At 35.3% G+C, this 26,206-nt stretch overlaps 1 protein-coding gene across 1 annotated transcript; it reads right to left on the bottom strand.

Moving 5' to 3' along the window:
• Positions 1-592: 592 nt before the first annotated feature.
• LOC117616563 (ATP-dependent DNA helicase 2 subunit KU70) lies at positions 593-10,711 on the bottom strand. Its single transcript, XM_034345916.1, has 19 exons — positions 10,475-10,711; positions 10,300-10,377; positions 9,825-9,941; positions 9,588-9,702; positions 8,656-8,761; positions 8,362-8,479; positions 8,192-8,275; positions 8,021-8,079; positions 7,234-7,367; positions 7,088-7,131; positions 5,683-5,759; positions 5,031-5,178; positions 4,762-4,823; positions 4,016-4,076; positions 2,825-2,917; positions 2,621-2,741; positions 1,506-1,608; positions 1,188-1,374; positions 593-999 (listed from the first exon to the last, which is right to left on the bottom strand). Exons 1-19 carry the CDS (start codon positions 10,538-10,540, stop codon positions 886-888), a joined length of 1,887 nt encoding a protein of 628 aa, XP_034201807.1. The 5' UTR covers positions 10,541-10,711; the 3' UTR covers positions 593-885.
• Positions 10,712-26,206: the final 15,495 nt, after the last annotated feature.

Genomic DNA, 26,206 nt, shown 5'->3' with positions numbered 1-26,206 from the left:
TTAATATTTTTTCATTAATTACTACATATTTTCTACACTCACAGTGTTTGCCAACTCGCTGTATAATCAACTTAAATCAGTTAAATCAATCATGCAATGCATTTCCTTCTAATTTATGTGATAAACCAATAGATAATTGACTAAATAAACATTCTCCAAAGTTTCAATAAAAATTTTCAAGTTTTTCTTACAATTTCCGTGAGTTTTATTCAATTATTATCGATATCGATAATATCTCGATATTTCCATCGAAATTTCCATATTTTTGGACTACCGATATTTCCGATATCATCGATATTTTAGACCTTGATCGTATCACATTAAAAGTCCAAGATGGAACATTCTTCTTTCAGTTTGACTTCCTAGTTACACTTCTTCAATGGTGAATTTAAAAAGTTATTTTTCATAATTTTCCGGATCTGAATTCACTCGGAGTCCTCAAAAACAACACTCATCTACACCTAGCAGACAGACATCTCATCTGTTGGTTCGTTTCCTTCACTATAATGAGTGAAGATGTTAAACATAAATTAAGGAATGATCTTTGAGAAAAATATGCACAGAAAATGTGAAGGTCTACTTGAGATTTAAGTTACTTGAAAAGTTTCCAATTCTTATCATTAAAGATGAAAATGAACAAATTTTTCATACATACAATGGTGAAGTCAGATTTGCACCATGTTTTCATGATGAGTAACAGCTCATTTGTAATGAATTAGTGAATTGGTTGTCACCACAAAATTGAGCCTTCACCTTTCAAAATCCCTGGTGATCTTCATGCACAGCTGTAAGTACATAAACCCCTGGTGATCACAACGTACCATTCATCGGAACCGTAGCCACACAGCTTTCGATCTTGCAAAGAAGATATATAGTTGGCCTTGGTCATTTCCCCATGTGTGTCAAAATTCGACTGATCAAAGCTTCCTTCTTTCCGGCAAGCGGAAGATTATTTGCTGTCAAATAGTACTTCAACTGCGTGACAGTCAAATCCTTTAACTGCAAAACAAGGTTTGTATCAGAAGCGATTAGCATCCTCCCAAAAAAAAAAATCCAGCTAACATCAACAGGATGAAAACTCTTGAATTTAAACATTATCTTTTGGATGTTCTTTTTCCGTCTCGGCTTAAAAAGGTGAGATAAAAACCACAAGTATTAAAGTACAGGAAAGCCATTTTCAGTTTCACCTTTCCGTTGTCTGCAAGATCAACCCAATCATAGTTACCAGACTCTTTAACTGCATTTTCAGAAACTGCTTTTCGTTTTTTGGAGGTCTCATTTGCTTTTCCATTTCCCACAGCATCGTTTTCCTCTTCATAATTATCCCCATAAACAGACTGCTTAAAGTCTTCTAATGCACTAACAAATGCAGGTCTGTAAAGCCATATACGCAAAGACATCGAGTTAGGAACATTGTGCAGGAGAAAAAAAAAACAGTAAGTGCTCAGTTACTGGGAAGCAAGAGATACGAGCAGGCAGATATGCAAGCATACACTTTCCATTACCTAGACATGCCTTCCTCATCAGGCACCGTTTCATCTTTGATTTCTGGTATCTCATCCTCCTCCAGGGCTAGGGCCTGCAGTACTGCATAGTGTCTCTGCAAGGCTGCAAAAATCTCTGTTTCATACTATGCACCTTACAGAAAAATTATGACAGCAAAAGTAAAAAGATAGTGTACTATTTTGGTACTGTCAAAAAGCCATGATTTGAGGGGATGGACAAGAGGTCTCCAAGATGTCAACTTCCAAAAGTCCAAACACAATGGCACACTAATACATGTGTACAACTAATTACTAATATGTATTATAGACATTTATACTAAGCAATTGAAGGTGAATTTCCCCCTAAGCATCCAAAGAATTGTTCAACAAGGACTGTTTTCCAGAACACGGTTTGAGTTATAAATTTCAATCATTCTTGTAATGATTCATTTGCTATATTAAAAAGAAAGACAACTCAACAAGGATATCAAAAACACAGACAATTACTCCCAATCTAGAATTAAAGGTAAGAATATCTTTAAGACCTCATGCTATCAGATGATTATATTGCATTGTTTTGAAATAGATCTGTATCACGCATGCTCCTCCACTGATGACAAAATCACCAAATATCCACTTCTAGGAATTCCGGGAAAGAAGAGAAGAATATTCTGCAGGAATATGCTTCTGCGCTGGGAAGGCCTAGAGATTATAAACGATGGGATGGTTCCAGCCCAATCAGGTGAATGGGTGAAGACATATAAGGAGGGGCGTGGGATACATGAAGTAAAATGAACACTTAAGTGGCTACGATTCAGCTCAAAAGGGAAAGCTCCCCAATTTCAATTTAACATACCCACGTTCAGAAGTTAAGATTCCACTCCACATGACAAGGTGACGAAACTAGCATATTGGCAATTCACATATCATGAGAATATGACAGTTTATAAACCCAGAAAGGACAAGCATGAAACAAAAGTCCACACCCAACTGCCTCTCCAAAATCTCTTGATTGGACTTAAGCAAAAACTAATGGCCAAGTATACGATAAGCAACCAGAACAAACAAAATACACACAAATGAAAGCTCGAATATTGATAGAATACTTTCAATGAAGGATTTGCAAAACGAAATACCAGGGTTGGCAAATTGGAATACTGAGAAATCTTTTAAGTCAAAACGTTTGATTAAAGCAGCAGCGTTTCTAGTTTGATCATCATTTGCATGAGGTGGTGCAACATTTGAACCTGTATGAAGCTGCAAATTGTCACGACCATGACATTTGTTAGATAACTTTAGTAGGAGAAACTCTATAATACAAATCCAACAATATCCCTTGCCTCTTCAGTGTTTCTAATGTCCTCAGAGTATGGAAGATATATCATGTGCATTCCCGGTGGCTCAACCTGACCACCAGCACTAATTATTTCGTCCTGTGAATTTTCAAAGAGATTTGTGAGTTCTAATAAAACAAATTTTGACAAGGATATTTGTGACTCAAATAACAAACAAATATAAACACAAAAATTTCACAAATGTTTGAAAACCACTGATCGTTTTAGCAGTTTGATAGATATTGAGAATAAGATCAAGCAGTATTCTCAATTACAAAACTATACCATGAGAGTATGACCTTACCTTTTCCATTTTGTTTTTATTTTCATGTTCTGTTCCTACCAGAAAATTTCAAATTATTGCTTTACGAATTTGTATAGAACTATGGAGGTGAGGGACAACATCAACAATGAAAAATTGTATTTCTTTTGAGCAAAACACACATGACCACAATGGTAACCAGCGAGAATTATATAACTCCTATAGAAATTGATTGCAATTTTCTTTCTTAATTTTATGTTTTGCACAAGTTCCTTTTTTGTATTTGGTGAATGCCTAAAGAAATTAGCATACCCATAACATGAGGTGTGGTTTATCACCAACAATACTTCACAACTAGGACCAAAGTTGTCAATGCCATTCACTAACATAAATAAGTAAAAAGAATTTAAGATTTTGAAATTGTTTAATAAAACCATTGAGTTGGAAATCTGCAAAAACTTACCAACTTTTAGTTCAAATACTTAAAAACAATGGTTCCTACAATGCCGAGTATTAATTAGTTCAAATACCAACTTTTAAAGTCCCAAAAACAAGTCACTGCTATCAAGAATATTTAAAACCTACCACCAACACATGTTTCCTCTATCACGAATATGGAATCATAACAAATTCTTTGTTTCAAATTAAAAAATGTTGCCCTGTTTAGCAACAAACAACTACTAAGAATTCAAAAAGGTAGATTATATTGGCATCTATTGATAGAGAAACCATTTGTCAGCACTAGCACTAATTCAGAGATGGGGACCCAGTGTAGAAAATCTGACAAAATCGCACCCTTCTTAACAATTCATTCAGTCACATGCATTAAAACAACCCAGAGAAATATTATACATATATATAAATATATATATGTTTGTGGACATAAATTGTATGCATTTAAACATAACTTATTTGTGAATGTAATAAAATCTTACTTGAGCAACAAGGGCAACTAATTGAGGACGAGATGAACTACCATAAAATGCAACTGCGAAACTGGAAAAATTAAAATTAAAAATTAAAAAATCAACAATAACAAGTAAACCCTCAAAAACTCATAACCTCAATCATTTTAAAAAGATATATAGATATTAATAATGCTCCACTCAAACCACAAGCAAGGCTACCAAAAAAGCATAATTGAGGAATTCTGAAAAAACAAAATAAGAAGTAAAATAAAAAACTAGATAAAAGAAATGATAATCTGCACACACAAACATATTTGAAAAGCGGGGGATGATAAAAGTTGAATTGGATGTTTAAGTGAAGGCAATGGGGAGAGAGAGGCTAAAAAATTTGTAGAGAGAATTGAATATTTCCCTGTCCTTATAAAGGTGTCAAATGGGTAGGGTCAAATGGGACCGAGCCATTTAAATCAGGAGTATTCGTGCTTTAGGACATGCCTCGGCCTGAGTAGCCCAACAGGTCCTGCAGCCAGGGCCCATCTCATGCTTGTGATGTACCCACGGCAGACCTCAAAAGGGATGGGCCCATGCCTACGCAAGGGCCCATTCTCGTCCAAACTTGGATTTTTCTTCCCCAATTTACTGTGGTGTTTACATTTGAAAATCAAAATAACATAATTAACAAGTAATCATTTTATCCTTATTATTATAGCATGAAAATAATAGTACATAATAGTTCAGTACAGTCCATAAAAATGTATGCTACAAGAACTAACCGTTTTAGCCGTAGCATTGATCTATGCAGAGCAATGAAAATGCATGTGCTACCAATCAGTTCCTGCAGCAGAGTACAATCTCTCAGTTTTAATCCCAAAAGTATATTAAAATCGAAAGAAGCAGCCATCACCTAAATGTTCAACAAAAAATAACTACTGCATTAAACCATGAAGAACAAATAGTATATACTAACAAAGGTAAAACCAAAAAAATCAACAATAACCATAGAAAATTGAGATTTTCAGTTCTTTAGGACTAAAGAAGCAACCTCATCAGTAGGGAAAACAAATGTTGACGGCCTCAAGTTGTGAAACTCTTTTAAGCAATTTAATGGCTTGAAACCAAGAAGACGAAGATGTCCAGTGGAAAATCTTTTGATCTCTGAAAGTTCCTCCACTGAAAACTTGATATTTTCACTAGAAAACAGATGGAACAGTCAGGAAAAAAATTTCAAGAAGCCAACTAACAGTATAGAAGTGAAATCATAAGATTGATAAGATGATGATTTCATAATGAGACTAATGCAACCAGTAAACAGGTAGCTGCCTAAAGGTTCTGTAGATAGTTTTCTACGCCCAATTGTGTATCTCATTCATGACAAGCACTCCTCTGTCCATGTAACTGTATGCTGTAAACTATGGTAACAAGAAGATAGATTCGGGTAACATCAACTTATGTTACTAGACTAGGACCCCTTCTGTTTTTTTTTTTCTTTTCTTTTAAGGTAATGGTAAACTGAAAATAACAAAATAAACAAGAGAAAAAAAAACGAGAGAGATGAAGAAGAAAATAGTTTTTACAAAATAAATATAAACTAGCCAACGTTCTTTCACTTGGTGAAGGTAAGGTTATGTCGGATTGAGCTAGGAAAAACTAAAACATAAGAAAGAATATGTAGAAAAGTAGCATAACATGCATACGTCTTGTAAGGTTGAAAACGTTTTGCAGATCCTTGCACCAGAGCACCAGTATCAGCACAGATGAAAGATCTTTCAGTCTGCACAATGTCAACACACAGGAACTGCTCAAGATATGGTTTAAATGGCATCACTACCCAATCGGAAACAATAATTAGATTAGGGATAATTATTGCATCTTAGAACCATTTCAACAAACCAGGATGAGATCTTATGAATGTAACTCTATCTAATTTTTGTTAATCATAAACTTTCTAGTAGAGTAAACCAGGAACTAAAAAGACATAGGTCATAGTTCATGTGTTTCTTTGTGTGTGAGTGAGGCATGCCCCCAAGTACACATGTGCATTTTTGTCTTACAAATTCAGTACTCCATGATCTGCAATACTCTACATGGAACATTTTGCCTTGGATATAGATATGTCTGCTATAATAAACTACTCCAACAAATATGCCAATCACAACACTTGTAATAACACCAACCTTGAGGGAAACGGCTTATATACAAAAGTTCAATCATTGATGGAAACTCATTTTCTTATATTGAAACTCTATGGATGTAATTAAAGTTCAATAGAAACACTGGAGGCTAAACATCAACACCAAAAAGATGCCAGCTAGTTTAGCTAGTAACATCTCTTGTATCAAAAAAAGGGACACTGGATCAAATCCTGCTTCACCCATGAAGGGGTTTTTGTCATGGGAGAGAGCTACCCTCCTGTTATACAACAGGCCTAATGAGCCTCCAATGAAGTTGAAGTTTTAGTGCACATTTATTTATACAAAAGTTTCGGGAGAAAATACACACAGAATTAGGAAGATAAATATAATGGGAACAACAAGAGATGTTTTCTATGTGTGTAGGATCTCAAAAACTCAACCCAATTTCTTGAAAAAATCACTAAAGATATTTAAGGTTTCCTAATGTCGATTTTCAAAAACTACTAAAAATACGCCCGAGAGGAGCAAGCCAAAGAGTATTCTCCAATTTTTAGTCTTCAACAACATTAAACTGTTTGAATTGCAGAACCAAACAGGTCCTTAACTGTTCAAATCATACCATTTCAAGTCTCTAGACTCCTTCCTTTTGATTGACAGGGGAAACATACCCAGCCTCCAAATGTGAGCCAAACTAATGAATAAATACAAAATCAAAATGCTCATCAATCTGGTCTTTAAACACATATCTGAGAATCATTAACCTCCTAAAATGGGTTGACTAAATAACCTTTACCATACAAGTCATAAACAACAAAGTCCACCTTGTTTCGAAATTGGAAGTAGCTACGTGCCATAAAAAATGCATCAGAAAGTTTTCTCACTTCAAAGTCTTCGATTCATTAGTCATTGATACAGATATCCATGTAATGGCAATAAAAAGATATGTAGTGTAGTAAAGCAGTATCACCTTTAAAGGACGATTAGTCACAGAATCAAGCCAGGTGATTGCTCCTATTATCCAAAGTCAATGAAACATTGTTCTGAGCCCAAACTGATAGGCAGACGCTGACTTGTAGAATGAGTAAGTAATTGAACAAATGGTGATGCAAATACCTGGAAGAGTAGGACGAATTAAAGCATAAGAACTCAGTTGAATTGATAGTCCATTGGCAATTGAGAAAGTGATCTTTCTAACTAGGCGCTTCTTGAACATTCGCTTTCTAAGCTGATCCTTCATATCTTCCAATCTGAAATTAGAGTAGATATTTACAAAAAGAAACAGGTAAATTAGGCAACAAGTGAGACTTATTTATTAGGTTTTATGCCTTAAAAGGTCCAGAGCAGAGTAAGCATTTGAGATTAACGCAACAGTGCACAACCTAATGGATCATTGAATCCAGATGTTCGATCATCATCGTTTAATACAAAAAATGCCACATGACCCCTAGAATTAACTTTTAAGATAAAATGGTCTGTTGCTAAAACTCCTGAATTGTATTTGATGCTCAGTGCTCAATTGTAGCAGCGTAGCTCCTTAACATAAAAATTTTATTTCATATTTAAATTTCATCAATATGCTTCATTTTAAACTTCTATATTGCCTCTTTTAACTCAATCCATTGTCTCCATAATATCCTGGAAACTCCTACAGCTTTTATGTCATCAAGTTCCAATAGTCACTCTACTTTTATAAGCAATAGGCTTCTAAAGATGTGGGAGATCAACAGGTTGAAATATTTAAGCATGTTGAATCTGAAAGGAAGCAACTGGTTTCCCCAGTTCCAATGTTATATGCAGTACTCCTTACAAATGCACATAAGAGATGTGTCAAAAGACCAACCGGAAATAATGGTTTGCACAAATGAGCATAATAAAATAAATATTGGGGAAAAAAAGTTACTTTTCTCCTGCTGCAGGCATAAATCGTGCAAGATCATCGCCTTTGAGTCCAAGTAAATCCTGAAACATATAAAAGTAGAGAAGTAAGCAATGCGATCACTTTAATCCTCAAAGAAGCGTATAATTAAAACAAAAACAAAAAAAAGTATTACAATAAAGGATATAGCCATACCGAGTAGAATGTAGAAACATTGAAATCACTGTCAGGCCGACTCAACGGAAGAAGTTCAATTGAGATGCCAAGATCTTGTGCATCCTGGAAACAGTTAAGGGGTGGACTTCTTATAACAGTGAATGTCAATCAATATACTATTAAACTGCAAAGATGTGCAAATCAAATACTCTAGTCCGCTGCAATGTGGTTCTCATCATATCTGTCTTTATCACTCCCTTAATGCTGCCAAATGGATCATCTTCATTTGTAAATAAAAGAACACGCTTATCAGCTGTCTTCGCAGATCTGAGATAGTAGTTTTGCTAATAATGTTAGAGAGCACACAGATGGGGTCCAATTCTACCAAAATAAAAATAGCAGGATAGAAAATGATTTCAAAAGGGGAATGAACTTTGATACCATTTTTCTTTTACTTTTTTTCTTTAAGAGAAAGCCAAACTTTGATAATACGTTACTCTTACCCTTTACGCAGCAGTGCTTGGGCTACCCAGAGGACATTGTAAAGTGAATTTTCTCGGGACCCAGAGACAATACCATACTGACTCCCAATTTTGCTCATAAATGACTCTGCCACAGAAACGGAAAAAAAAAAAAAAAAAGTTTGACTTGGACACTCCAAAGAGGCATTTGGTCAATAGGAAGAACTTGGATCACAAACAAAATCATCATGTGATGTCTTTGGTTTACATCCATTACCACAAACTATTTAACATATATATATATATATATATATATATCACCAGGAATTTCATTGGTCTATACAAGCAGTTTATGTTGGGGATGGGATATAAATATATATAACATGGGAGCCTAAAGCTAACAGAGCTGTACCACCCTCAAAGTTAGATCTTAATCCAGCTATGATCATCAACATGGCCCTTTCTTTGTAAAATTTTATCATAATCTAAGAGGTTCAACAAAAAGAAGAGTGATGAGACAGGCAGGATAAATTACAAAGCATGAGAACTCCAGAAAGCATATAAAAGAAGCCAAATTTTACAAGAGAAAATGTGATTTCACTATAAACATTTCCCGAGTATATTTTAGGGTAGATTTACATAAAATACAGTCTCAGAGCCACACCCACACAGGACAGCCCTCAGTCAAACACAGACGCACAACACATTGTTAACTGACCTTATACGTTTCTAAATTCTGCCTGTAATTTTTTTTAATAAAAAAACAAATATGCAAGAAAAACTCAATGCATGTTAGACTTAATAAACTAAATTTTAACACCAGTAGATCGATAATATCTTGATTAAAACAAATTGAAAAAATAAAATAAATTTTCAAGTAGGGGACATTGTCAATTAAATTATAACTGGAATCAACTCTAAGAAAAGTATCTAAGAAAACAGCCAACAAAAACACTATTTCACCAAGGAAATACCTTCTATGTTATCAATTTCTTTTATTAGCCTGGCTGTTGGCCTGTCTAGATACTCTCGGTCAGCGACGTTAAACACATAAACACCATTTAAATCTTGCAAGTTCCTCTTTTCCCTCTGCAGATGTACATGTAAGCTCAACAAGAGAATGACTCATATTCTGACTAATATTAAAGCATCAAGTAGTAAGAAGTTCAAGCAATGTAACATGTTTTAGCTTGATAGAGTTCCAATCTTACAGTGTTAAAGAAGCATATGGCAACTTCATCGTACGAATTATTAATGATTTGCGTCTTCAAAGACTGTACAATACAACTCACAGCAACATGAAAATGAGTGTCATCCTTCCGGTCTCCCTGCAAACATTGACAAATAAAGAAGCCTCAAACAAATTAATGAAAATCAGTACGTACTGATAACAACAAACTGGCATGGCCTTGTTATTTTTTGAAGCACAAGAAAATAGTTCCTCCATAAACCACATTGGAAAGCAAGTCTAGAGGTTATGTTTAGTTTCGCTTAGAAGCACATTTCGAGCAACTGTCAAATGATGACAAGCATTTCTTGCATAACATGCCTAGCCACATATCCATCCATATATGATTTGGTTAGTATCACATCATGAGTGAAGTAATTAGAAAATTTGAGATCCGAAGATTCAAGAACGGCTATTTATTAAACAAATTAAGCAAATAAACAACCAAACAAACTCACGGCTGGACAAGTAGTGGCGAACATTTTGGGGGAAGCATCAACCAGGTACACCACAAGCTCCTTGGTCGACTCTCTTTCCTGAATTGGGAAAAAAAAAATTCATTTTTTACACTGAAAAGAGATATGTCAAAGGCAAATAGACCAAAGGAAAAAGGAAAAAAGATAGAGAAAGAACCTGGAAGAGTTCATTATCTGGGTCGCCTTCGTCGTCTCTGAAAAGGTCATCGGGGTCTATTTCCATGGCGGCAGTTGAAGAGAGCTTAGTTAATTATTCACTGCACTTAAACTTTGGGAGAGCCGTAGAAGGAGAGAGAGAGAGAGAGAGAGAGAGAGAGAGAGAGAGGAAGTCCAGTTTTGAATTCCAGAAGCCCGAAAAAGAAGAGTCTCGCGCAAGCCGAAGCGGGGAAATGGGCACGGATCTCCTGTGGTGCACTCAGCTGCATTTATCTGCGTTGATGAGATCAACGGTTCATATTGGAAAATGCGTAAGACACATTAACGCCTTCTGATCTGATACCCTGACTTGTTTTTTTGTTGTTTATTATTTTTTTTTTTTTTGGGGAAATTAGCGGTTGGATCCACTAAATATTGGTCAAATAGACTTGACAATCTTGTTGTGTCGTGTTACTTCATTTAACCTGTTATGAAAACGGGTGAAAAATACTAAACACAAATACGACTCTTTACAATTCGCGAATAACACAACACAACTCGTTTCACCCATTAAGAATATATATAAAAAAAACTTAAAAAAATAGACAAACAAAAATCAATCACAGTACACACAGCCAACCTTCTCTTCTCTCCTCCCCAAATTTCTATCGAAGAAATTGACTTAGCTCAGAAATTCAATCTAAGTTCAAAATCAAGTACTTGAAATTCATCAAATACTTCATCAAACTTTAACAGATAACTAATCGAAAAAAGTTCAAAATTCCGTTATGGGGCTTGTGTTTGTGGCAGGGAGGATTGGCAGTGGGTCGTGTCTTGTCGGGTTCCTGTTGTGTCAGGATTATATACGTTTGAAGAATGCTAAACTCAAACCCAACCCGTTTAATAAACTTGTCATTCTCGGGTTCACCCGTTTATTTCCCTTGCGGGTTTCAGGTCATGTCGAGTTGACCCGCTAAGTGGTAGCAAATAAAAAAAATTTTAAAAATCTAAATTTTGATAAAATTAATCAAGCAATTGCATTTTTTATTTTTTTATATAAATAATTATTGTATTTTGCCTCTCTCTATATATAAAGATTGAGAATGAGAAATTATAAAAATTATTTTAAAAAAAGAAAAAAAAACAAAGGAATGGGTTGGTGGGTTACATAAGTATTTTAGAGGATTGGCGGGTTATATAGGTATTTTAGATGGTTAACGAGTTGACTCGTTTAATAAACGAGTTAAACAAGTATCAAGTTGGCAAGTGACATAGGCATTTTATCGGGTTGGCAGGTTGACCCGTTTAATAAAGTATTTTAGAGGATTGGCGGGTTATATAGGTATTTTAGCTGGTTAACGAGTTGACTCGTTTAATAAACGAGTTAAACAAGTATCAAGTTGGCAAGTGACATAGGTATTTTATCGGGTTGGCGGGTTGACCCGTTTAATAAACGGGTTAAACAAGTGTTTTAGCTGATTGGCGAGTTGACTCGAAACCCACCCGTTTATAAACGAGTCACTGGCGGATTGACCCAAAAATGACCCGTATTTAAATCGTGCGGGTTCGTATCGTGTTTTTTCCATGCAGGTTTCTAATCGTGTAACGGGTCGTATGGCAAATTGCCCCCCCCCCCCCCTCAGTGGCAGGTGAGCGAGTTTTTTGTTTTGGAAAATGAAAGAGAGTTGGAGCATAACAGTCAATGGAGAGGGAAGAGAAGGAAGATAAGTATGGAGAAAAAAAAAAAGAAACAAATAAAGTTATAGTGGAAGCTGTATAAATATGCACACAATTGATTCACATTAAAAGAATGAAGATAGTAGAGCTGGAAAAGGCGGTGATTCTTTTCAAAAGTGGGTTGGGGTTCGAATGCCTTCCAAGCAATCAATTTTCTCATATTTTTTCCATCCAACTCTTTTGTAACATTACAAAAATGTCCGTAAGCTTAACAAGTTAACGGGTATTCTTAAATTGACATACATTATAATTTGGACTAATGTCCCACCGTCTTCTGATCAGATGTCTTGCCTTCTTTTGTTGTTCTTTTTGGGGAGATTAGCAGCTTTGACCTCGGCTCCATTAAATATTGGTCAAATGATCCCTTTTTTAAAAAGTTTGTAAAATGACCCTTCTAGATACATCATATGGCATGTCTATCACTTTTGTTTTTTCTCCATTGCTCTCTTTGTCTCTCTCCTTGGCTCAGTGGTCTTTGTTTGATTTTCTCACCTGAAAACGATCTCATCTCTCTCTTTCTCATTGGCTCTATGGTGTCTCTCTGATTTGCTCTCTCCCAAATTCTCTTCCTTAATTGCGCAACAAATTATTCATCAAGGTTAAGATACAAAATCTCTCTCTCCCTCTCTTTCTAACTCTCATTTCAAATTAGGGTTGTAGTTTAATTTTTGTAAGAAAAGAATTTGACAGGACTCGATCCAAATTCCGCTTTGGAATCCGAGCCAAACCATGTGCGTGTCCGACACTTGGTGAATGTTGGACACAAATGACCTATTTGCCCTTCTATACAAAACCTGATAAAATAACAAGATTGACATCTACCGAAAAACCGGCAGAATTTCCCTTGTAACTGGCTCAATACCAAATCATTTACACTTGCCAAAATAAGTGTATATATATATATATAACCAACTGCTAGCATACATATATATACATTCCAACAGTTCAAGTCTCAGTCTAGGGCAAAACATCAGAGCAACTACTAAGAATTTACAAAGGAATCAATCCTTTTACAAAACAAAAATCCTACATCAAAAGAAAGGCGCGGAAGATGGGAAACGGCCCGGTGGTGGATTCCTGTGCACGTCTACTGCCTGGGGGCGCAAAACAACAAAAAGGGTGAGTGGACCCAAAACAAAGTTTAGAAAATAGCATATGAACATACTAACCCCACTGTAAAAACAGTTATACAAATTAAATTATTCTCTTTATTTTCTGAATTCAATGCACTTATATAAGTATACATATATATAAACCAAGCATACTCATGGTCAACATTAATTTCTTAAGGCATTGAAAACAGTTTAAAACTACCACCTAGGTGTACCCTTTATTTTCCTTATATCCGTCAATTCCTTGCATCACCATGGGTGACACATACTCGCAGGTCTCAGTGACACGAGGTCAGTCCGAGCCGCAACTCGCAGGATTCAGGGGACCGTGGTCCACCTGATCCGCATTACTCGCTCCACACGAGTTCGAGTACCAAGGAACTCGTGGGGCAACTGTCAAGCATGCTGACAAAACCGAAGGCAACCAATACAATCCGAAGGCAACATGTAATATCTGGGTACAAAGTGGTTTAAGAAAATATAAAGTTTCTGAAGAAAATCTGTTGAATAATTAACTTTCTGTAACCTTTAAAATTCTGCTGCCATTTATCTGATAATTAACGAGAATATCTTTTCCTATATTCTTTAAAGGAGGTTTCACTCGGCAGCATGCAACATAAAATATTTAACAGAATAAAACAGCTTATAACTGAAACTGAACTGCTTAAATTCATTTATTAAAACAAAGAGTCCACTCACTGATAGTCCGAGCTCACTGGACCTCTTGAAGGTCCCTCCTGCGGGTCAACAGGTGCCCGGGTGCCTGATTCAATGACCATAATATTCTATTAATACAATATAGTATTAAATTAAAAACCCTGACCCCCGGCTCGTAAAAGTACGTGCGTCAAGTTAAAGTTATCCCTATGCCCATAAAAGCTTTCCTTCCAGTTTAGCAGTATCTTGGGACTCAAAAAGCGTTAAAGTCCCAAAAATCAATCTAGGACCCCACGGGTCCATGACCTCACAATATGATCCGGAAGCCGCTAGAAAGTCCAATATATCTAGGACACATGTCCTGAGGGTATTGGTGTCGATCGGACGGTTGGATTGATCACGATCGTGTAATCGCATAATTTCTAAACCTTAGCCCTAGGGTTCGCGATTTCGGAGTATCCGGGACGCCGATTCACAATCCGTTGAATCCTACACGATTCTAAAATTATCTAGAGTAACATATCTCAAAAAGATTACGATCCAATGGCTCAACAGTATTGAACCCGGAAATCGCACAATATGAAAAATCCGTTCAAGGCTCAAACGGTATCCAAATTGAGATCCGCAAATTCCTACGCGCTCGTGACAACCTAAGGATCGCATCAAGACATAGTGCCACTGCACTACCCTCGCCCACGCGCCGCCGCATGTGCCGGCAGCGCTGGGTGTCCAAAGCGATTACGCATCGTTGGAAAATCTCAAAATCACGGCTCCAAACTCCTACCCTAGGTATAACACCATATTTGGAACCACTTTTGTTCTTGGACCTACCCCAAAAACTGACCGGAAGTGGTCGAACACGGAGGTCAAAAATTGACCGAATTCCAATTTGAAAACTGAGCTATCTACAGTCAAAATCAATGCAAACCTACCAAACCATCATCTAGAGCATGGAAAATAGGTAGAAATCCATACCTTATTAGACAATTTTGGAGAAGAATTGAAGGAGAACGAGCAGGTTGAAGTTTCTGTCAAAACCGCTCGGTTTTCTACAATTTCCGGCCAGCGTCGGCAGTTCCACGGGCTGAGAGTGATCGGAAAAGGAAGAGGAGGTGGTGGCGGTTCGAACAAGACCGGTCTCGTGGCCGGTGGTGCTCTGTGGAGGTGACGGTGTCACAAAAACTAATCTGGGGAGGAAGGGAGACCGCGTGACGAGAGAGAGAGAGAGAGAGAGAGAGAGAGAGAGAGAAACTGAGGGAAGAGAGAGAATGAGGGTTTAAAAATCTGATTTTTTTCAGATTACCATTTTGCCCCTCATAATATTTTAACCGTATTTTCTTCGTTAAAACTCCGATTTGAGTCCACTTCGTGCCTACGAACTCGTTTTGTCGTGCTCTACGCAACGGTGTATGTCGAATTGTCAAATTCCTTTTTGGTCAAAAAGTCAACTTTTCGTTAATAAATTATTCCAAGAGCAAAATTGTCTTTCCTCATAATAAATTACTAATTAAATATGAATTTTAGGTTTGGGTTATTACAAAATTAGTATGCCCTTAATTTGAGTTACAGTTTCAAAGAAATCAATTTATATGACCTAATTTGCTCATTATTGTCGTTTAAACATGTTTTATTTTCAGGAACAATAGTTATGAGTTCCTTGCATATAAATTTTGGTAAACAGATGCATGTATTTTTTTGTTTTCTCAACAAAATTTTTTTTTTTTTCAACCATATAGTAAATTATGAAAACAAAGAACACAGTAAAATGATGAAGTTCAATTGAATGAACTAAATTAGTCTTGATGTTGGATGTCAAACAAATCTCAACCTAAAAATGTAAATACAAATAAATTCAAGGAAAAGCGGTTTGTCTTCGGTTTCTTCTGATTATGTGTTTAAATAGAGAATGAAAAATTAAATTAAATTTGTGCTTAGTAGTGGTTTACATGTCGGCCAAAACTCCTTGAGCCCAATTATATTTCTCCATCTCTTTTAAGGTGTCTATCGTAGTTGTGTAGGTCCAAGCGAGTATACAACCAAAGTTACAAAAGATTCGGTTATGAGGAGTTATAGGAATATCAATCTTGTTATATCCATAGGACCCTCTTATGTTTCATTTTCAAATGATAAGTTCAAGCACTTATCAATTGAAGTCTTTGTTATCTTCTAATAACCTTTGAAGTATTTCTTTACAAAATCTAACTCCGACCTTGATGAGTTTGTTGTACTTGGAAGCTTCTTGCCTCTGTTTGGCAAGACAAAAATTTCAGCCACATTTGGCTTTTCATCTCATTGTCACCATCATGAAACTTGAATTTCCTCATTTTTGTGTCATATTCTTGTATGCATCTTACGTTGCCATAATTAGACTTCATGTACTCTACCTTTGTTAACCTTTTCTGGATATATACTTTGATGAGTGTTCAAAAAGGTATTTTTGATAGCAGTGTCAAGACACCTTTCCATTGTTGAAGTTTCTCCTTGATGTTGTCGATTGTTGTTGCAAAAGTAAGCATGTTGCTCTTGATCTACACATAGTTCAGGTTATCCCATCTTTTTGGCTTCTGGTTGGTTTTCTTTTTGGATGATGAGGGCTTGCCTTTTGGTTTAGATGTTGGAATGTTTTCTTCTTTCTTCATCTTTTCTTTGGTAGACATGCATTAGAAATAGCAACACAGTAAACTAGCAAAATTATTATACTAGACTGAAACATGACAGCCATTAACAAAAATGTGTGGTTTTTAAAGGTCTTACCTTTGAAGCCTTTTCTGCTTGAAAATTTTCTCCTTTTTGTGTTTAATGGTTCTTAATGTTACTTCTTTGTATTTTTCTTGGTTTTGTAGGTGGGGATTAGTGTTAGGTGTGGTTGTGGTTTTTGAAACAAGATGAAGCTTGGTGGTTTATGGAGTTTTAGGCATGCAGAGATCCTGTGGAGTGTTAGAGAAGATGGGTAATAAAGAGGGTACTACGGTTCATTTTAATAAATTGTTTGGGTTTTTTTATAAAATCTAGGCTAGGCTTGTTTTGGGTTTTTTTTAATATTTTTTTTATAGCTTCTTTTAAGTCAATCAGTGGCAGTCACATAATTTATAGAAAGTTCAACATCAATTTCTTATGTAGTAAATGGGTTTTAGGTGTGTTCCTAAAGTGCATTCCGTATGAGTTTTTATTTTTTATTAATATTTTGGGTATAATAATGAAGATCCCTATAATTAATTTAAAATTTCATGAGATGAATTAATGTCTCACTCCGTGACTTTTTTTTTTTTTTTGGTACTTTATTATGAACATGATTTTGAGATGGAGGAATAGAAAGAAATCATCTAAGAGCATAAATGGAAGATTTGAAGAAACATCCAAATAAAGAAAGCGTTTTTTTTGTATTTAGGCTTTCATTTTGGATATGTGTTAACCTCGGCTCGTGCAGCTTTCGACACCATGAAGATTATTTGGAATTTCTCAACCATTCCTTGTTGCAACAACCCGAAGAATGTGATGACCATAATAACACTACAAACCCCGTAAAAGGGTGCAAAGAAAAAGTTTATTATTGTTGTATTCAAAATGTCTCAATAAAATGAAATAAGAATGATCATCCCAATATGAACCCCAGAGTGACACTCACTCCAAATTTGTAGTAAAGAACACACCTAATATGACAATCTTCAGGTGTAAAAACACCCAAGTTAATTGTGGTTAATAACAAATGTATACATAGTTCTAGAGAAACCGAAAATCATGTGCACTATTTGGTTTGGATGTTCTTCTTGGGGAAGTTGAAGGTTGGATTGTGGTCGTGGAGGTGAGTGAGGTTGGGGTTCCATTGAACGAGGTGAGTGGGGTTAGGTTTCCATTGAATGAGGTGAGTAGATTAAGAAGAGACCAAAAGGGATGATGGATTTATATAGTCTCGTCATAAAACAACATTCTATAAATAAGTTAAAACCACATAAATAACCATACGTTCCAAAACTTGGAATAATAGTGCTTAACCTAGATATATGCTTTTAACCAAAAAGCACTGTAATTTTTTCACATGGTTTTATACAGTCTTGCTTTTTCACTATCGGTCACACCTTAATTTCTTACGTGGCTTATGTGTACACACCACGCTATAAGAATTCTCTACGGTCACCTCACTGCCTTAGTCACTAAGGAAAAAAAACATCATATCTCTTCTCTGTCTTCTTGAGATGTTTCATAGCATTTCACTCTAAAAGTAAAAACTAAAGAATTTTAGATATTATGTTACTATGTAAGAACAATTTGCGCATACAGTTGAAGGACTAAGCCACACTTCCTTTGAGTGTTGCTGTGTTGTGTTGCTATTGCTATTGCTATAATAATAATAATAATGAGAAAGAGACAAAGAAAAGGCAGCAGCGGCACAAGTGTACTATTTTCTATAATATCATTGGTTGGGCGAGAAGCAAAATTTTTTTTGTCTTCTCTCCCTAGACCTAAGACCCTAGTGAGCAAGGAGAGGAAAACCGACTGGATCCTCATTTCGCTTGGAGACAAAGCTATTAATTATGTAAGTATTGGGCTGCACTGCATGAACATCAAGAGTTACGTACGTACCAACTCTTTCTGATGGCAGACCAAAAGGCACCATAATTTTTCACTTTTTTTTTTAGTCTTGCTTTTCTCATTGGGTCATGCCATTGCAACCTATGGACACTATGACTAACTTGTCTAAAAATCCCTTTAGTTGAGTTGAGATGAAGCCCATCAATATAATAGTTTCTTATGTTCAGTCATTTTGGAATTTGATAAGTGTACAATTCAAAAAGAATTCCAAATATATTTTATTTAAGAAAATAGGAACAAATGATATATCTTGTGTTTAGGGCATAAAATGTTAACGTGTTTAGTTCCATCCTTATGATTTGATTTCTCTTAAGCCATTGGCATTTTTTTTTGTGCACACGAATATCAATATGCTTAGAATTAATCTAAAACTTAATGTGATGAATTAATGTCTCATTCTATAACTTTTTTGTTTTGTACTTTATTATGAACATGATTTTAGGATGGAGGAAAAGTGAAAACTTATTTGAGAGTGGAAATTGAAGATTTGAAGAAACATCCCAATAAAAGAAGTTTTTTTTGTTTTTGTTTTTGTTTTTGTTGTATTTCGGCTTTCCTTTTGGATATGTGTTAACCTTAACTCTTTCACTTTAACCTCCGTGGTCTCTTGAATGTTCGCTATCTCTTGCTCAAGAGCCTCAGCAATCTCTCGCTCATGCCTCTATAATCTCTTGCTCGAACTTCCACTATCTCTCAATCGAACATTGAAATCCGTGAGTTGTTCGCTTGAACCTCTGCAATCTCTCTCTCTCTCTCTCTCTCTCTCTCTCTCTCTCTCTCTCTCTCTCTCTCTCTCTCTCATTTCTAACATTAAAATATGTGAGTCATTTTTATAGTCATTCGAATTCGAGATTTTATGTATGTAGCTTAGCTAGTCCGGTAGGATGTAATCGTTTCCTTGTTTGTTTTGCTTGCTAATTGTGTCTTTGAGTTTGAGGAGTTTTGAAAGCTAATTAAGCTAGGATTAAGCCAATTGTATGTAAGTAACTTATGTAGTAGTATGTGATCGTTTTCTTGTACTAACAAGTCCAAGAATATGATGATCATGACTACATTGCAGACCCCACACATTAAAGAAAAATAGTGTTATGTTGAGTTCAAAATGTCCCTATATATCCCCAACAAGAAGGTAAAGATACCCCATAAAATTAAATAGTGAAGCATTTTTCGAGTGAACCAAACATGAAGGATCATCCTAATGTGACCTCCACAGTGACACTCACTGCAAATTTTTAGTTTGAAGGAATACACCTACTAAGACTATCTTCTAGTGTACAAATACATTTCTCATTCTCCTCAAAACTAATGTTTCTAAGTTGATTGTAATTGAGACCGAATATATACATGGTTCCGAAGAAAGCGAAAACCAAGTTCATTATTTGGTTTGGATGTTCTTCTTGGGGAAGTTGGAGGTTTGGTTGTGGTCGCAGAGGTAAGTGAGGTTGGAGTTCCATTGAAGGAGGTGAGTGGGCTTGGGGTTTCATTAAAGAAGGTGAATAGGTTGAGAATAGACCAAAAGGATGATGGATTTATATAATCTCGTCATATAACAACCCTCCATGAATAGGTTAACTAGCATAAATAACCATACGTATACCAAAACTTGGAACAATGAATGCTTAACCTAGATACATGCTTAGAATGAATGTAAAACTTGATGCGATGAATTAATGTCACACTCCATAACTTTTTCAACCCATCACACACATAATTGTCAAATCTTTCAACTCATCAATCACACATAACACAAGTCTTAAGGATAGAGACTGATTATGATGCAGGGAGATGCAATTCAAGCAACAATCAGTACTACAATTTTAGCTTATACCGACAACCTATTACTGGCGAAGGGGCAGTTCAGCCAGTACTAGGACTCATTACTGACTAAGTAAAGTGATTTGTCACTACTAAATAATATTGGCAAAGCCTTTCGTCAATAATAGTTTTACTAGCGAGACACAGCACCAGCCCCTTGAAAGGCGGGAAGCCAAAATATTAAGCGCCCATATTTGTAGACATCTGGAAGCCAAATTTTGCCACTAACGAGTTGGTTTGCCAGTATTAGACTTAAATATATATATTTTTTACTTAAACTCTCTCAACTTTCTCCAAACCGACTCTCTCTCATTGGCCAAAAAAGACTATCTCTTCTCTCTTTTTTTCTTTCAGTTTTGGGTTTTGCTCTGTGTCACTCACTCTCCCCTCCTCCCTCTTCCTCTCTGTCTTTTTTTTCATTGAAGAAGAAATTGTTTTCTTCCTTAGAGCTATTGGAGTTCGAGGAATTGTGTGGTTATGATTTTTGTATCTGCCTGGTTCAGATTGACAGGGAGATCAAATTTGGGGGTTTTCTTTGCTCTTTTCAGTTAGGGTCTTTAAAGAGGGCCCTTGTTCTGGTGAGATTGGTGTTTCTATTTCTTTTATTTTTTAAAGTATTTGAGTATAGGTAATTACCCATGAATCCTTCTGATTAGTTATAAAAATTAGAACACAAATTTTATGATGCAGACATGGACGATGTACTAGTTGAGTTGTATATGTGAAGCCTGATTATATCTTTTGTGTTTCCCTTCACCTTTTTCTATGATATTGTTGTTCTTTGATTATTATTGAAAAAGATTTTCTTGTAGTCTAGGGCTTGTTTGTTTGATTTTGGTTTTGTATTGTTTTGTTTGGGTTGTGGCTCTGTTTTCATTTTTTGTTGGGGTTCTTGTGCTTTGTTGGGGACTTTTTGTCCTCTTTCTAATGTTGGTTTTGATCAGATTGTCTTTTTATATTGTTATATAATGCACTTGTTTAATATCACTTTTGGGTTTGCTTACCATGATCGGCTGCTGAGGTTGATCTTTATTTTTAGGTTTGTTATTGGGCTATCTAAAGATGCAAAGAAGATGGAAGGGTTCAGGAAGAGATAGATAAGTACAGAGACTTTCTGGTTATTGATGTCAATGAAGAGTATGTGAAAACGTAAGAGTCATCGATTTTTATTGAACTTTTTGTCATGTTGATGACTTTGCGGTCTTGGAAGTTTATGTCATATTGGTTTCTCACGCTATTTTGTAGGTTTGGAATTTTTCAGAGCAGAATTTCAACTTTTCGAAGTAGATTATTATGTCAAAGCAGATGATGACATTTATTTGCGTCCATGTATATATATTGTAATGCCAGACTATATGCTTTCATTAAGCTGTGAATATGAGTATATTGGAATTTACTGATATTTTCATAATTTGTTAGATCGACTAGCAACACTTCTAGACAAGGAGAGAACACATTCACAAACCTACATTGGATGCATGAAGAAAGGACCCTAAAAGGAAATGGTATATGGGTATTAAATTTGTTATAAGAGCTTTTACCTTTGTGATTGATTTTATTCTTTTTTTTATCTGATAATCTATCCATTAATTTATTATTCAAGTATGAGAATTCAGGACATCTAATTGGGAATGAATATTCTCGATATGCTTATGGTCCTATATATGTTTTGTCTGCAGAGGTGGTAGCATCATTGGCAATTGCTAGAAATAACAAGGTCAACCACCTATTCTGTATCTGCTTTCTTTATCCTAGTCCATTGTTTCTTTCAATTATCTTCTAAAAGGCAAGCTGGGCAATATTTCTTTTTATGCGAATCTTTGATAAGACCATATTCTTATGTTCTGGTCTGTGATCTACATATCAATGCGACGTGTAGGAAAGTTATTGGTTGAGTTCGAGAATAAAAGCACTTTAAAGCTAGGCAAGGATGACCTTTCTTTTCTTGGAATAGTCCATACCATTTTGCATGGCATTTGTTGAGTCATTTGGTGAAGGACTTGTGGTGAAACCACATCAAGTGCCTTGGATTCAGACAAAGGCAAGGTCATTCAAGAGATTGCGAGGACACAACTACGTTCACCTTGAGTCACAGTATGTAGAGTTATACAAAGTTTTTGGTATAGTGGCCGACTGTATTTTGAACCCAAATGATGTATGCATACTTTTGTAGTGTACTAGTTGAATATTTAACATGGCATAGTTTTGAATAGGTTGGGCAACTATAGTTTTGAACTCTACTGATGTAGGCAGACCTTTGTAATATTTGGCTATTGTAATTGACATGGTACTTTATAGTTTATAAGAATGGTTGTTGTATGGTTCAATCTTGGAGTATTTATAATAGTGTACTTGTAATTGTTATTACATTTTCAGTAGCAATTAATTTTTTTAAGAAAGAAAAATGTCCAGATTATATTACAAAAGAAAAGGCATTTGAAAGAAAAATATTTAATGGAGCATCAGCTCACAAAGAAATTGACAAACAATCCTGGCAATTTTTATTTTTATTTTGTTTTGGTTAAAAACAATTTGACAAATGTTTGGCCACTAGTATCCAATCCTAAAACAATAATCCTGACAAAAGCTTGTTTAATACTAACTATTTCTTTTGTCAGTAATAATCCGGAGTTACTTTATTGCTTGTGTCAGAGAAAGACCTTTACTGACGAATAAGTTGCAAAAGTTGGTCAGTGTTACTAATACTGACAGGACTTTTACTGACAATCCTCATTTTCGCCGCTGCAGCTATTATTGATGAATTTCCGCCACTAATGGGGTTTCTACTGGCCAAAGAGGGTTGCCAGAACAAGGTAAAATTGTAGTAGTGAATTAGAGATATTGATTATGACTTTGTGGCTCCAAGGATAGAGACTGCATGTGTTTAGGACATTAGTTATTTTTATACCGCAAAGAGCAAACCGTCATTTCAAGTCGTTCCAGATGTTGCATCATTGATCTTTAATGCAAGAACTTCAAAAAATTATTGAATGTTCAGCCAACAATTCCAACACATCGTTTCTACTTTCTTGATTACAACCACATATCCTCTCGAATAAATGATAATTCAATTCTAACATGTAGCAATTTCCATACACATATAATTAGTTTTTTTAAATGACGTTTTGAGTACATGAGGTTTTACATATTCTAATAATCTTATAATGCTATTTTGTTAAATTGCAAGATGTTCTGGGCCGCATCACTGCTATGCAAGATCTGGAAACCAAAATAGTTGACAACAAGAGGCTTGAAACAAAGTGTGAAATTCACATCGAGAATATAAGGTAAAACTGTTAATAAAACATCTATAAATTGTCAACCTGTTAGCTTTATTATTAAATTAGTTTTTATTCCTCTGTTGCTACAAAAGAGAGAAAATTAGAGTCACTTTATGGGGTGACACTGTTGGAAGAAAGAGTGAGGTCTTTATAAGTGTGGAAGTCCCACACATAGTAAATGGAAGTAGGCCAAGTAGAACCCAATTGGGCTTCAAAACCGATTTGGGCTTTGAATATTATATAAAAATATATAATATTTAATGGTCAAAAAGATAGGCCTTGGGCCCACTTGGCACTTTTAGATTTAAAATAATTTTTTTTAGTTTCGAATTAATAATTTTTTTAATCTGGATTAGTCTAATTAACTGTTTTCTAACTGTTGTGACTCTTCTGATAAGGTTTCAGAGGTTTATTTAAATCAAACAAAGCATCGTTCGTTTTACACTGAAAAAGCATTCTACAAGCATTTCACATTGTTTGAGAGGAAACCAAACAAAGTTCGCCAGATTCTAAATCCTAGTGCTATGGCTTAGAATACAAATAGTTGAATCCTGGGAGGCAGTTACCTGTAGAACTTCAAGCATCGAGAAGGGGTGAAATTACTGTCTTTAGGACACTACATCAAATCTGCAAGCCTTTATCTCGAATCCAAGTCGATTTTATTTGTTGTTGTTTACTGTATTTTGTATTACAGTTTGTATCTATTTTGTTGATATTGTTAATATATAATTATTTTAAATTGTAACTTACTATTGTTTTTCCAATAGACACAACAAAAACTTTCAATGTGAAAGCTTTACAACAGTTAGTCTCGCCTACATTTGTGGTTTTTACAAGCCTAAAGTTAAAGAATTTCAAGGTATGCAATTTGTTTCTCATTCTTTCTATTAATCATTCTCAAATATCTTCACCAAAAGCAAATCTAATCTCTTATTTATCAATATGCAGGACAAACTGTCTTAAATAGCACCATTTCAAATTTGCTTTTCATCAACCCAGATATACCAGAATTGCAATCATACAAAACATTGTATGATATATATTTTTTTTTTCTAATATGGATGTGCATTCGTCTTTTAACCGAACCAATGCAGCTTCAATCATTTGACAAACCCTATAAGAATGTTGCCACCTTCTCCAATGCCACAACTAGCGCCTCAACAATTAGGCAACTCTAAAAGACTCTCTGTGGCTGAATGGAATGTTCTTAATCTAGACATGTATAAGGTACAAACATCAATGTCCTCATTTTAGGTTTCTATTGCTTCCAATTTAATACACAATATGACAATTATTAGAAGCAAGACTTATTTCATTTCCCTGCCATTTTTCATCTCATAATTGTTTTCGTAAAATTAACCAATTTCCTTAAACATGTTGTAGAATACTTTTGTTATATGTAGAGCAGCCATTACGTATTTTAATATGCGTGGTGGATGGTGGTATCATGCAGGTCCATCTTGCTTCAAGCAACTAAGAACCATTGCCCACAAGGATTGGCTGGTGTGTCCAAAGAACATTACAATTGACCAAGCCCCTCTCCCTTGATAATATAAATAACAACAATTATTTTCATATATTCTTTCCATAGAGTTTGACCGCATATTATAACATCTCATAAATTTGAAATCCAAGTTTAAAGTGGGATTGATTCTCGAAGATACAAGCGATGAGGCAAATGTCATGATTATCGGAAAAGCAGCGGAGCAATTATTTGGAATTTCTTGCTATTAGTTGGTAGTTGAAAAAGGTTTTACAAACCAAGAAGAATTCCCATATGCAATTCTTCAAGTCAGAGTCCAGTACAAACTTTTTCAGCTGCGATTTGAAGCAATTAAAAATGATTTGAACATAAGTGATCTTTTGATTCAAGTTGTGTTTGACAACATTGAGCCACTGCTCGAATCAGGCTCCAACCCATCTCATCAAGCATTAGTTCAATATGAAAAGAAGGACACACCTGGCCAAATATTAACATCCACTCTGCCACCGCTCTCAAAAGAAACTTTAACTACACCACTTACTGCTTCATCCACCTCTTCACCAAACGAACATATGTCCACCTCAAAGAAAAAGGCAAGAATTGTTATGAAAAAAAGGCCTTTCAGTTATCTCATCCAAACACATACAAAATTTAAAACTTAAGAATTTATATGACAATTCACTTCTTGATATCAATAATTACATATCAATTAATATATATACTCTTTTTTTCTTTTTTTCTTTTTTTCTTTTTTTTTTTGGCATGTATCCAAGGCACATTACAATTGAGAAGAAAACTGACAATTCATGTTGTAAAAGCTCCAGAGAAAGATATATCAGATTGTGATGATGCCCTGCTCATTTCTCTTAAACCCAAGATCGTATCAGGTAATGTGGGAATCACCATTTCTGCCCCAAAAAAGGAGTACGCATTATTTCACCCAAATTTCCTTTATTTAACTCAAATTCAAAACATATCAATAGTTTTCCCTTTTTTTAAAAAAAAAAAAATTTCATGTAAAATTTGTCTGTTTGGTTATTTGTGTTTGTGCATGCTGAGTTTACAACATCACTTTTGGA

This window comes from Prunus dulcis, chromosome 1 (genome assembly GCF_902201215.1).
Source record: "Prunus dulcis chromosome 1, ALMONDv2, whole genome shotgun sequence".
Classification (NCBI taxonomy): Eukaryota; Viridiplantae; Streptophyta; class Magnoliopsida; order Rosales; family Rosaceae; genus Prunus; species Prunus dulcis.
Note: the sequence above shows the minus strand (reverse complement) of the source record. Positions and strands in the feature narration are given on the sequence as shown.

What these genes read in the sequence shown, in the direction of transcription:
- LOC117616563 (XM_034345916.1), bottom strand. Translation starts at nt 10,540, where the DNA reads ATGGAAATAGACCCCGATGACCTTTTCAGAGACGACGAAGGCGACCCA. An exon ending in AGAAATTGATAACATAGAAG is followed by an intron (nt 8,762 to 9,587) that starts GTATTTCCTTGG and finishes TTTCTGTGGCAG; the next exon opens with AGTCATTTATGAGCAAAATT. An exon ending in GATGAGGAAGGCATGTCTAG is followed by an intron (nt 1,375 to 1,505) that starts GTAATGGAAAGT and finishes ATGGCTTTACAG; the next exon opens with ACCTGCATTTGTTAGTGCAT.